The sequence below is a fragment of the Strix uralensis genome, chromosome 26 (assembly GCF_047716275.1).
Source record: "Strix uralensis isolate ZFMK-TIS-50842 chromosome 26, bStrUra1, whole genome shotgun sequence".
Taxonomy (NCBI): Eukaryota; Metazoa; Chordata; class Aves; order Strigiformes; family Strigidae; genus Strix; species Strix uralensis.
The window spans coordinates 7939411-7951809 of NC_133997.1; the positions used below are offsets into that span (position 1 = coordinate 7939411).

At 57.0% G+C, this 12399-nt stretch overlaps 1 protein-coding gene across 1 annotated transcript; it reads right to left on the reverse strand.

The window, feature by feature from the left end:
* Positions 1–1370: 1370 nt before the first annotated feature.
* Positions 1371–12047, reverse strand: ESAM (endothelial cell adhesion molecule). Its single transcript, XM_074894823.1, has 7 exons — positions 11927–12047; positions 5713–5870; positions 3420–3633; positions 3184–3339; positions 2836–2958; positions 2549–2687; positions 1371–2043 (listed from the first exon to the last, which is right to left on the reverse strand). The coding sequence occupies exons 1-7, from the start codon at positions 11970–11972 to the stop codon at positions 1704–1706; spliced, it is 1176 nt and encodes a 391-aa protein (XP_074750924.1). The 5' UTR covers positions 11973–12047; the 3' UTR covers positions 1371–1703.
* Positions 12048–12399: the final 352 nt, after the last annotated feature.

Below are 12399 nucleotides of genomic sequence, written 5' to 3' on the forward strand. Positions count from 1 at the left end.
ACACGTGGGACCCACCATTCCCTAAATCCCCACAAACTCACCCAAAACCACGGCGACATGGGACCCACCATTCCCTAAATCCCCACAAACTCACCCAAAACCATGGTGACGTGGGACCCACCATTCCCTAAATCCCCACAAACTCACCCAAAACCACGGCGACGTGGGACCCACCATTCCCTAAATCCCCACAAACTCACCCAAAACCACGGCGACGTGGGACCCACCATTCCCTAAATCCCCACAAACTCACCCAAAACCATGGCGACATGGGACCCACCATTCCCTAAATCCCCACAAACTCACCCAAAACCACGGCGACGTGACACCCACCATTCCCTAAATCCCCACAAACTCACCCAAAACCATGGCGACGTGGGACCCACCATTCCCTAAATCCCCACAAACTCACCCAAAACCATGGTGACGTGGGACCCACCATTCCCTAAATCCCCACAAACTCACCCAAAACCACGGCGACGTGGGACCCACCATTCCCTAAATCGCCACAAACTCACCCAAAACCACGGCGACGTGGGACCCACCGTTCCCTAAATGCCCACAAACTCACCCAAAACCATGGCGACATGGGACCCACCATTCCCTAAATCCCCACAAACTCACCCAAAACCACGGCGACGTGACACCCACCATTCCCTAAATCCCCACAAACTCACCCAAAACCATGGCGACGTGGGACCCACCATTCCCTAAATCCCCACAAACTCACCCAAAACCATGGTGACGTGGGACCCACCACTCCCTAAATCCCCACAAACTCACCCAAAACCACGGCGACGTGACACCCACCATTCCCTAAATCCCCACAAACTCACCCAAAACCACGGCGACGTGGGACCCACCATTCCCTAAATCCCCACAAACTCACCCAAAACGACGGTGATGTGGGACCCACCGTTCCCTAAATCCCCACAAACTCACCCAAAACCACGGACACGTGGGACCCACCATTCCCTAAATCCCCACAAACTCACCCAAAACCACGGCGACGTGACACCCACCATTCCCTAAATCCCCCCAAACTCACCCAAAACCACAGCGACGTGGAACCCACCGTTCCCTAAATCCCCACAAACTCACCCAAAACCACGGCGACGCGAGACCCACCATTCCCTAAATCCCCACAAACTCACCCAAAACCACGGCGATGTAGAACCCACCGTTCCCTAAATCCCCACAAACTCACCCAAAACCACGGACACGTGGAACCCACCATTCCCTAAATCCCCACAAACTCACCCAAAACCACGCCGGACAGCACGGCCAGCTTTTAATCAGAAAACCCCTAAAAAAAAAAAGTGCATATTCCTCCTGCCCCCCCCGTGCCCCCCCCAGCCCCGACCCCCTCCTCGCTTTATTGCTCTTTTACGAAAAATGCCCCATTTTAACTGAGATATATATATATAAAATAAAATTTAAAAAAAGAAGCGGCGCCCGCTCTGGGTGGGGCCGGGACTATTTTGGGGTGTTCTATTGACGGGGAGACTCGGCCCCCCCCAACCCGGGGACCCCCCCAGACCCGGGGAGCCCCCCGCAGCCGTTAAACCCCCTGGATGAGTCCAGCTGCTGGAGGCGTCTTTTAGTTAAAAAAACAAAAAAAAAGAACAAAAAGGGAAAAAATCACCCCAACAAATGGGGGGTGTGTGCTGGATTCCTGCACCCCCTTTTTTTTTATGGGGGGGTCACACCAAGGAGCCAGCTCGGCTCTGCGCCGGCACCATGACGGGGACGGCGCCCGCCCGTGCCAGGGTGGAGGGGGGCAACGCCCCCCCCGGGGGGTCCTGGCGGCGTTGGGGGGCCCCGTTAACGGCGGGGGGGGGCGAGAGGGTGGGGGTGCGCGGCCCCCGGCGGGGCGGGGGGGGTCCCCGGGAGCTGCCGGTGAGGATGGAGGCGGTGTCGGACAGGGGGTTGGCGCCGTGGGGTCTCTCCCGGGCGATGGAGGACGAGGTGCTGGTTTTGGAGATGGTGTCCGGAGCCGGGCTGCGGGCCCACGAGGGCGTCTTGGGCGCCACGGCGTCTTCCCTGCCGGGAGGGGACCACAGCCCCGTCAGGCCCCTCCCCGGCATCCGCCCCCCGCCCGCCCCCCCAAAAAGAGCGACGGGGACCCCGAGGTTCTGCAGAGCTCCTCGACCCCAAAGCAGGGGCCAAGAGGGAACGGGGGGAAAACAGAGATGGAAAATGCCCCTGTTGACTCTGAAACCTAGTGATGACTGGCCAGAGATGGAAACCTCCTACTCCTCTGTTAACTCTGAAACCTAGTGATGACTGGCCAGAGATGGAAACCTCTCCACCCCCTCTGTTAACTCTGAAACCTAGTGATGACTGGCCAGAGATGGAAACCTCCCCACCCCCTCTCTTAACTCTGAAACCTAGTGATGACTGGCCAGAGATGGAAGCCTCCCCACCCCCTCTGTTAACTCTGAAACCTAGTGATGACTGGCCAGTGATGGAAACCTCCTCCTCCCCCCGTTAACCCTGAAGCCTAGCAATGACGATTTAAACCTCCTCGGTGAGAGGGGCATCTCACTTGATCTCGTTGGCTGCTTCTTCCTGGCTGTCACGTTTTTTCCTCCGGTAGCCGACCACACGGCGGGCGAAGAAGACAACGGTGGCGAGGGCGCCCAGGGAACCCAACACAGCACCGGCGATGACGGCTTTGGTGCTAGCTGCCGGAGAGAGACAGAGAGGCGGCGGGGGGAAGGTCACCTCCCCTCTTATCCCCTCAGGGGACACCACGGGGACCAGGGGACACCACGGGGACCGTGTGTGTGTCCCCCCCCCCACCCCGCCCCGGCCCTGCGGACACGTACTCACTTGAGTGCACCTCCAGGACGATGCTGCACTCGGCCGAACCCGCTTGGTTTTCGGCCACGCAGACGTAGACGCCCGACAAGTCCAGGGAGAGGTTGGTCAGCTTGAGGGTGCCCCTGGCCCGGTCTGAGGGCGAGAAATTTGGGTGCTGCCCTGCGGCCACCCGCCCCCAATCCCCCCACCTCCTTGTGCGGGTGGAGTTAAGGGGACAGTCCCCTGCCTGCTCAGGCAGCAAGGACAGGAATGGGCAGAGTTAAGGGGACGAAGCCGAAAGTGTCCCACAGACGGAGCCTCCCAGGATTTTCCAGCCCCCTCCCCGCTCCCCAACTCCCCACCCCGGTGCCACCTTACCCTGGGCGGGGGGGAAGAAGACCTGCAGGGTGGGGGCCGTGCGCTGCCACTGGTAGGCGGGTGAGGGCTTCCCCTTCTCGGAGGTGCAGCTCAAGGTGACGTTGGCTCCCACGGCAGGGTCACCGTGCAGGCGGCAGGCGGGGGGGGCCGGCGGCACTGCGGGCACTGACGTTAGTCCCGAGGGGACATCATGGGGTGGGGTGTTGGAGGAGCCGGGGTGACCGGCGGAGCCTTACCCAGGACGGTGAGGTTGATGATGCCGACGTTCTTGCCTGTGCTGGTGGCGTCGTCCACCACGTTGACGGTGCACATGTACTGGCCCGAGTCGCGCTCCCGGGTGGCGTTGATGAACAGCGAGATGTTGTGGGTGAGGACGGGGTACACGAAACCCACGCGGGGCTTCAGCTCTGTCTCCTCCACCTTCGTCACCCCGTCCATGTAGGTCAGGATCTGCACGGGGGAAAACGTCCGCTTAGTCACCTCCGGATGGTGTCCCAAGTTTTGTGGAGTGGCTGTTGCTGCCTGAGCTCCCACCATCCTCACCTGCCCCCAGCGTCCACGGCGTGGGAACCAGGGGCACCTCCTGATCATGGGCACCATGAGCATCCCCCCATCATGCGCATCTCCCCACCATGGGCACCACAAGTACCCCCGCCCCGTCATGGGCACCATGATCATCCCCCCACTGTGGGCATCTCTCCATCGTGGGCACCATGAGCATCCTCCTACTGAGGGCATCTCCCCATCGTGGGCATCTCCCCATCGTGGGCATCATGGGCACCTCCCCATCATGGGCACCGTGATCATTCCCCCATCGCAGGCATCTCCCCATCGTGGGCATCTCCCTGTGGTGGGCACCATGGGCACCTCCCCATCATGGGCACCATGATCATCTCCCCATCGTGGGCACCACAAGCACCTTCCCCTTGCAGACACCACAGGCATGACCTCATCATGGGCACCTATAGATCACCATGAGCATCCCCCCAAAAAGGGCACCTCCCCATCATGAGCACCATGAGTTTGATTCCATGGTGGGCACCTCCCCATGGTGGCCACCATGAGCTTCACCCCATCATGAGCACTGCCTCATCATGGGCACCATGAGCTTCGTCCCATCATGGGCACCACGGGCACCTCCCCATGGTGGGCACCTCCCCATGGTGGGCACCATGAGCTTCACCCCATCATGGGCACTGCCTCATCATGGGCACCATGAACTTCACCCCATTGTGGGCACCACGGGCACCTCCCCATGGTGGGCACCTCCCCATGGTGGGCACCACGAGCAGCTCCCCATTGTAGGCACCATGGGTATGTCTCCATCATGGGCATCTACCCGTCATAGGTACCGTGGGTACCACCCATCATGGGCACCTCCCCCATTGTGGGCATCTCCCCACAGTGGGCATCTCCACATGGTGGGCTACCCGAGCTTTTTCCCATCATGGGCACTTCCCCATTGTGCTCACCATGATCTTGCTTCCATTGTGGGCACCTCACCCTCACGGGCACCATGGGCACCTCCCCACGATGGGCATCATCAGCTTCACCCCATCATGAGCACTGCCTCATCATGGGCACCATGAGCTTCACCCCATCGTGGGCATCTCCCCATCATGGGCATCACGGGCACCTCCCCATGGTGGGCACCATGAGCTTCACCCCGTCACAAGCACTGCCTCATCATGGGCACCATGAGCTTCGTCCCATCATGGGCACCTCCCCATGGCGGGCACCATGAGCATTCCCCCATCATGGGCACCTCCCCATGGTGGGCACCATGAGCCTCACCCCATCATGAGCACTGCCTCATCATGGGCACAATGAGCTTCGTCCCATCATGGGCATCTCCCCATCATGGGCATCATGGGCACCTCCCCATAGTGGGGACCATGAGCATCCCAAAAAGGGCACCTCACCATGGTGGGCACCATGAGCTTCACCCCATCATGAGCACTGCCTCATCATGGGCACCATGAGCTTCGTCCCATCATGGGCACCTCCCCATGGTTGGCACCTCCCCATGGTGGGCACCATGGGCTTCACCCCATCATGAGCACTGCCTCATCATGGGCACCATGAGCTTCACCCCATTGTGGGCATCTCCCCATTGTGGGCATCATGGGCACCTCCCCATCATGGGCACCATGAGCTTCACCCCATTGTGGGCATCTCCCCATTGTGGGCATCATGGGCACCTCCCCATCATGGGCACCATGAGCTTCACCCCATTGTGGGCATCTCCCCATTGTGGACACCATGAGCACCTTCCCATTGTGGGCATCTCCCCATGGTGGGCACCAGGAGCTTCCCCTCATCATGGCCACCTCCCCATGGTGGGCACCATGAGTATCTCACCATCATGGCCACCTCCCTATTGCGGGCACCACGAGGTTCTCCCCATGGTGGCCACCTCCCCATCACAGCCACCACCCCACGGTGAGCACCATGAGCACCCCCCCGACCATGGCCACCTCCTGGCTTGTCGCCCTCCCTCCCCCACCACAGCCCCTCCCCACCGCTCACCTGGAAGGGGTCAGCATCTTCCTTATCCAGCAGCCAGGTGATGTAGGGCTTCTTCTGGGAGTGGCTGGTGTACCAGGCGGGCAGCACCACTTGCTGCCCTTCCACGGAGAAGACCGACCCTGTCCCCACGTGCACCTCCAGCACCGCCGAGGAGACGCCTGCCCGCGGCCAGAGAGGGAAGAAAACGGGACGTGACTCAACCCCAGGTGCCGTTTTTTTGTAGAAACCCACTGATTGTTGCCAAACCTCCTTCTTCCCAAGGGAGAACCCAACAATCCCAGGTTATCGCCGGGCGGTTGGGCCGTTCTTCCTCTCTCCCCCCACGGGAAGGGTTTTCCAGCTGCTCCGGAGGATGCCGGACAATGCCGTTCCCTCCCATCCCTATTTCCCCCCTGCCTGGGCTGGGAGAACCTCCGGCTGAAAATCCCCCTCTCCCCGGCAACCGCTGCCTCTCCCTGAGGGGCTCCAGTGGCCGGACACCCCCTTTTAGCTCAGGATTGGGGTACCCCCAGCCCTCCCCCACGCCGCTGCACCAGATCCTCCACTCCATGGGATTTATTGGGGGGGCAGCACCCATAGACACCTCACGAGCCCTCCCCAGCATCCCCGGTTTTTGCTGCCAGCGCTCAACTGGGATGATTCATGGGTGCCTTTTCTTGACACCCCCATCCCACCCCCACGTCCCCGGCATCCCAGAAAAACCCCACTGGGAGAAAGCAACGGGATACGAGCGGTACTACGGACCGGAGAAGGATGTTTGGCTCCCGGGGGAAGATTATTCCCCAGCTTTGCCCATAAGGCTCAGCTGGAAAATTAATCCGCTCAGGCGAGGCCGGGTTTTGTGCCGAGGTTTGGTTTGGGGTTTTTTTGTTTGTTTTTTTGTTTTTTTGTTTGTTTGTTTGTTTTTTCTTTTTCCCCCGAGGGAACACCACCGAGGACCTGCATCCCGGTGGCTCCATCCCCCCATCCCGCTCATCGATCCGTGTCCCCGGTTGGCCCCGCTCCTGCCAGCGCCCCAGGGATGCTCCAGATTGGGATGCAGGGGGGGGGAAGGATGATGCTACCCCATCATCCCAAATCCTCGCTGCTACCTGGGATTTGGGGGGAAAAAAAAAAACAGTTTTGAAGGATTTAGGGAGCTCCGACAGCCTCACCCTCTTCCCTATGAACTCAGAGGTTTTAATTTGATTTTTCCAGGGTGGGAAGAGGAAATCAAGGCTCTGGGGGGTATTTTTAGCCTCGTGCCCGCATCCGTTCATCCCCCCTCCCGGCAAGGCACCGGCGCGGTTTCCGGACGGAGCCTTCCAGCTCCGCGCAGGAAACTCTGCTCCAGCCGATAAGTCTTCCCAGGAATTAAAAAAAAAAAAAAAAAAAAATCAAATTTCCCTTCTCTGGTGAAAAACTGGGAGAAATCAGCCCCGGTCTGTAAGGATGCTTAAAAATAGCTCACCCGGGCTAAGAACATAAACCCTTAAGTCCTGGCGAAGGGGGGAAAAAAATGCCGCTGGGTGACGGAGACGGCAGCGGGGAGCCTGCCCGTGAATCGTGTCGTGGGCAAAATAATTGATATTAGTAGTATTATTAATTATTTTGAGCTATTGTATGGAATAAAATACATAGTGTGGAAAAACAATGGTAATGGAATGATATGTCGTTACGAAGAGAACTGTATTAAATTTAGATAGTATGTAAGAAAATATAAGGTATCCAATAATTATATTGTAATTTCTATAATAAAATAGATAATAGACAATATATTATATAGTAATTATAAACTTATTTTTATAAAATCGTAATAATATGGGGATTTGATAGTGGTAATAGTGATCATAATCATGATAATAGTGATAATAATGATAATGATTATGATAATAATGATAAGGATAATTATGCTAATGTTAATAATAATAATACGACAGTTCATTAATTATGCAGATGGCGTTATTAAATGACACCACAGCTCCAAAACCTCCGTGCGTCCCCAACAGCTGTTTTTTCAGCGCGGCTCCTCCACCATTATAAATATAATTGTATTAAATTTAGACAATCTATAAGAAAATATATGACATATAATAATTATATTGTCATTTCTATAATAAAAGAGAGAATATGTAATATACATTATATAATGATTATGAATATATTTTTATAAGAATAATGATCATAGTTACAATAATCATAGCAATAATGCTACTACTAATAATCATAATCATGTTCATTAACGATGCAAACGATCATTAAATGATGCCACAGCTCCTAAACCTCTACGCATCCCCAAAAGTTGGGAAAATCCAGGTTTTTCAGCCCCGCTCCTCCATCAGCATCACAAAAAAGGTGATGGGCCAAAGGGTGCTGCGGGCAATCCAGGCTCTGGAGGGTGTAAAGAGGCACCAGCCGGGGTGGGGGTGGGGGGGGTGGGGGGGGTGGGGGGTGGTCCCGTCATACCCTGAGGCATGAAAACAGCCCCAACTGTGGCAAACCGGCCGCGGGCCAGGCTCCCCATGCTCTCACTGGGGGGTGTTAACTCTGAAACCTAATGGTGACTATGCTAATAGTGCTTTGAGGCTGCAGCTTTGCTCTGTCATCCTTAAACCGCGGCGACAGGAGATCACGGCTCCATCATCCCCCCTCCAGCACACCGGGGAGAGGCGGGTGGATGGATCCGGATCTGGAGGATGCTCACTCCCCAAAATCCTCTATTTCTTGCCAAATTCACCCCAAATTCCTCATCTGGGACAAATTTGACCCTAAAAAGGGCTGGGAGTGTCGCTGCTTGAGCTGCGGGCACGGGACCGAACTCTTTGGCATCAGCTCCAGCTTTAGCCACCTCGCCGCTTCAAATCCTCTAATGCTTTAACCAGATCGAAAAAATTAAGCCGCTTCCGGCGCTCATACACATATCGGCAGGGGGGCGGGGGGAAACTCGGGACCTCCCAGCTGCTATTTGGGCTGAAAAACCTTGATTTTTCTCCAGCCGCCCTGAGCTAAGCACCTGCCTGGGTGTTTTCCCTCCGCTCCAGCCCATCTGCCAGGATTTTTTCCCTACGGAAAAAATACCTTTAAATTGACTTTTAAAAATACCTTTCAGATTTTTTCCCCGTGGAAAAAAACACCTTTAAATTGACTTTTCTAAATAACTTTCGATTTTTTTTCCCCGTGGAAAAAAACACCTTTAAATCCACCTTTCAAAATAACTTCCCATTTTTTCCCCTATGGAAAAAAATACCTTTAAATCCCTGCGCACCTACCGCAACCTCAATCGCCGCGCCTACGCTAAACACCCCATCCTCATCTAAAATCACATCATTTCACCCCAAAAAAAGATGCTTCCCGGCTCAAGGCACAGCCTGAACCCCCCAAAACCCAGCATGTTCCCCCCCACCCCAAACCCCGCCCGACCCTATAAGCTATTAACCGTCTGGGGAATTAAAGGCTGGAGGCAGCCGGGGTTTGATGACCCCTCTCGATAGGATTAAGGCGCCGGAGTCATGTGAAACCCAGACCCAAATTAAATCCCAAGAGACCAAGCTTGGGATTTAAAATACACAGCGGGAATCCAGCCGGAAAAACGACCCTTCAAAAAAAAAAAAAAAACCTCGGAAAAATGTCAAGGAGCATCTCAGCGATGCGACACAGCCACACGGCTTTTTTTTTTTTTAATATTTTGGGGGGGATTTTTTTTTTTTTTTTCCCTTAACTTTGACTATTTATAAACGGGCAGATAGGAGATGCCGGGCTGTGGAGCAGCGTCCGTTGGGAAAATCCACAGCGGCTTTTCTCACGACCCCGGGGTGGGGGGGGCAGAAAGCGCCGTATCCTCCGGAGAGGCCAAATTTGGGAAAAAAAAAATTAAATAAAATAATAGTAATAATACGTGACTTTGCTATAGATAGAAACGCGCTTTAACCCCTGATGTGGGAGAAGGTGGCGGCGATGGGATGGGGATGGATTTGGGATGGAAATGGGGTGGGAATGGGGGTGGGATTGGGATGGAAATGGGGGTGGAAATGGGATGGAAATGGGGGTGGAAATGGGGATGGAAATGGGGGTGGAAATGGGGTGGAAATGGGGGTGGAAATGGGGGTGGAAATGGGGTGGAAATGGGGGTGGGATTGGGATGGAAATGGGGGTGGAAATGGGATGGAAATGGGGTGGAAATGGGGATGGAAATGGGGTAGAAATGGGGTGGAAATGGGGTGGAAATGGGGTGGAAATGGGGGTGGAAATGGGGTGGAAATGGGGTGGAAATGGGGATGGAAACGGGATGGAAACAGGATGGAAATGGTGATGGAAATGGGGATGGAAATGGGGTAGAAATGGGGTGGAAATGGGGGTGGAAATGGGGTGGAAATGGGGGTGGAAATGGGGGTGGAAATGGGGGTGGAAATGGGGATGGAAACGGGATGGAAACGGGATGGAAATGGGGATGGAAATGGGGATGGAAATGGGATGGAAATGGGGATGGAAATGGGGATGGAAATGGGGTGGAAATGGGGTGGAAATGGGGGTGGAAATGGGGTGGAAATGGGGTGGAAACGGGGTGGAAACGGGGTGGAAACGGGGGTGGAAATGGGGGTGGAAATGGGATGGAAATGGGGTGGAAATGGGGATAGAAATGGGGTGGAAATGCCAAACACAACCCCTCATTTTTCTTTTCCCCATCACAACCCCATATAGACCCCACAGGGTGAGGCTGGGATGGTTGAAAGTAAATTTAAAGGAAAAACACAAATTTTGGGCTCAAAAGCATCTTTTTTGCCGCGTTTTGGTGTTTTGGTCTCTAAACTGTCACATCCCAGGACTCGGATGTGAATTTTTTCAGGGGGCTCCATCACGAGCCCGTGGGAATTAACGCCGCCGGGATGCGGCGGAGGAGGATGCTGGTGGGCTGTAAGGACGAAGCGACCCCCGTGCCTCATCCCAACACCCTTTAATTAACTTTTATCATGGAAAAAAACCTTCAAGGAGCAAATCCCGGTGGCTCCGGGAGCGGGGACCCCCACCCAGCGTCCCGCCGGGGAGGAAACGCCGCTGCCATTGTTTTTGGGGCCATTTCCTTTCCCCAAAGGCCTCTCCTTCGCCGGGAACGCCAAGGGACGTTTCCCTTCGGAGCAACTGTGGCGTTGCCAGAAAAAAATCAAATCGGGTTGAAAATTAGGGGTGAGGAAGGAGGGAAAAACCCCATGGAAAGGGGTCAAGACCCATCACCCCAAAACCAGCTGGGGCGGCCTTAAAGCACCAGCAAACAAGGGAGGCGGCAGGTTTTTATCATGGGAAAAAGAAAAAAACCCGATTTTTTATCTGCCCGACGCCAGGCAGGGGGGGTGAATTATCAGCCCCGACACACCGGGATCCCCGGGTGTGTCCATCCGCCTCTTCCCGGGGTGGCTTTTGGTTTGGGGGTGCTGGCGAGCGCGGCAGCTCTGAGGAACAAAGCGGCTTTTCCCCGGGGACCCAGATTTTCCCCTCTCGGTGCACCCCGAAGAGGGGACGGGGGTGGATTGTGCCCCTCCACCCCCCAGGACCCACCTACCTGCTGGGGTGGGGGAATTGGGGGCACGGAGAGCGTCCGGTGGGTGCTGTGACACACCCCCCCCCCCCCCCAAAATATCCCTAGATCCTGTCGGTGCCCCCCGCAAGCTCCCCAGGGTCCTGCCCGCTGGTCCCCGGCTCCCGTGCATCTTGCTGCATGCCCCCCGACAGCTCCAAGCCCTGCCCCTGAGCCCCCCGGTACCCCCCCGTACTGCCCGGTACCTCCAAATCCTGCCTGCTGACCCCCCCGGTACCCCCCCGTCCTGTCCGGTACTCTCGGGTCCTGCCCGGTGCCCTCTGAAAGCTCCCCCGCGTGTTGCCGGGTGCCGCCCCCGGTACACCCCCGTCCTGCCCGGTACCCCCAAGTCCTGCCCGGTGCCCCCCCGGTACCCCCACGTCCTGCCCCGTACCCGCAGGTCCTGCCCGGTGCCCCCCCGGTACCCCCACGTCCTGCCCCGTACCCCCAGGTCCTGTCCGGTGCCCCCCGAGAGCTCCTCCGCCTCTTGCCGGGTGCCCCCCCCGCTCCCCCCGTGTCCTGCCCGGTGCCCCCCCGTGCCCGCGCATCCCGCCCGGTGCCCCCGCCGTTCCCCAGCGCCCTGCCCGTTGCTCTCGGGGGCTCCCCCCGCTCCCTACCCCGGTGCCCCCCCCACCCCGTACCCCCCCCCGGTGCCCCGGGGCTCACCCAGCAGCGCAGCCAGAGCCAGCGCGGCCCGCGGCAGCGCGACCATGGCCGGAGCCGCCGCCGCAGCAGGTGCCGGGGCCGCGCCTGGGCGGGGGGGGGGGGGGGACCGGGAAGGGGGGGCCCCGCCCCGCAGGTGGGGGCGGGGCATAATAAAGGAGGCGGAGCATAATGAAGGGGGCGGGGGCTCATCCCACCCCACCTCACCCCACAGAGGGGGTGTCCCAGCCCCAAGCAGCGCCCCCCCCCCCCCCCAACTTGGGTTCAAACTGCCCCCTCCCAGCCGTACCAGCCACACACCAATAAATGTCGAGGATTAATTAATTACTGGGGTTATTATTAATTAATTATGATATTAGGGTTGTAAGGGGGGGGGCTTGCAATGTGGCACCTCGATGTCACTCCCCCAGGGGGGGCGCAGGAACCCCTAAACCCTCCCCAGCCACATCCCCCCAGCATCCTTCACCTTCCTCCCG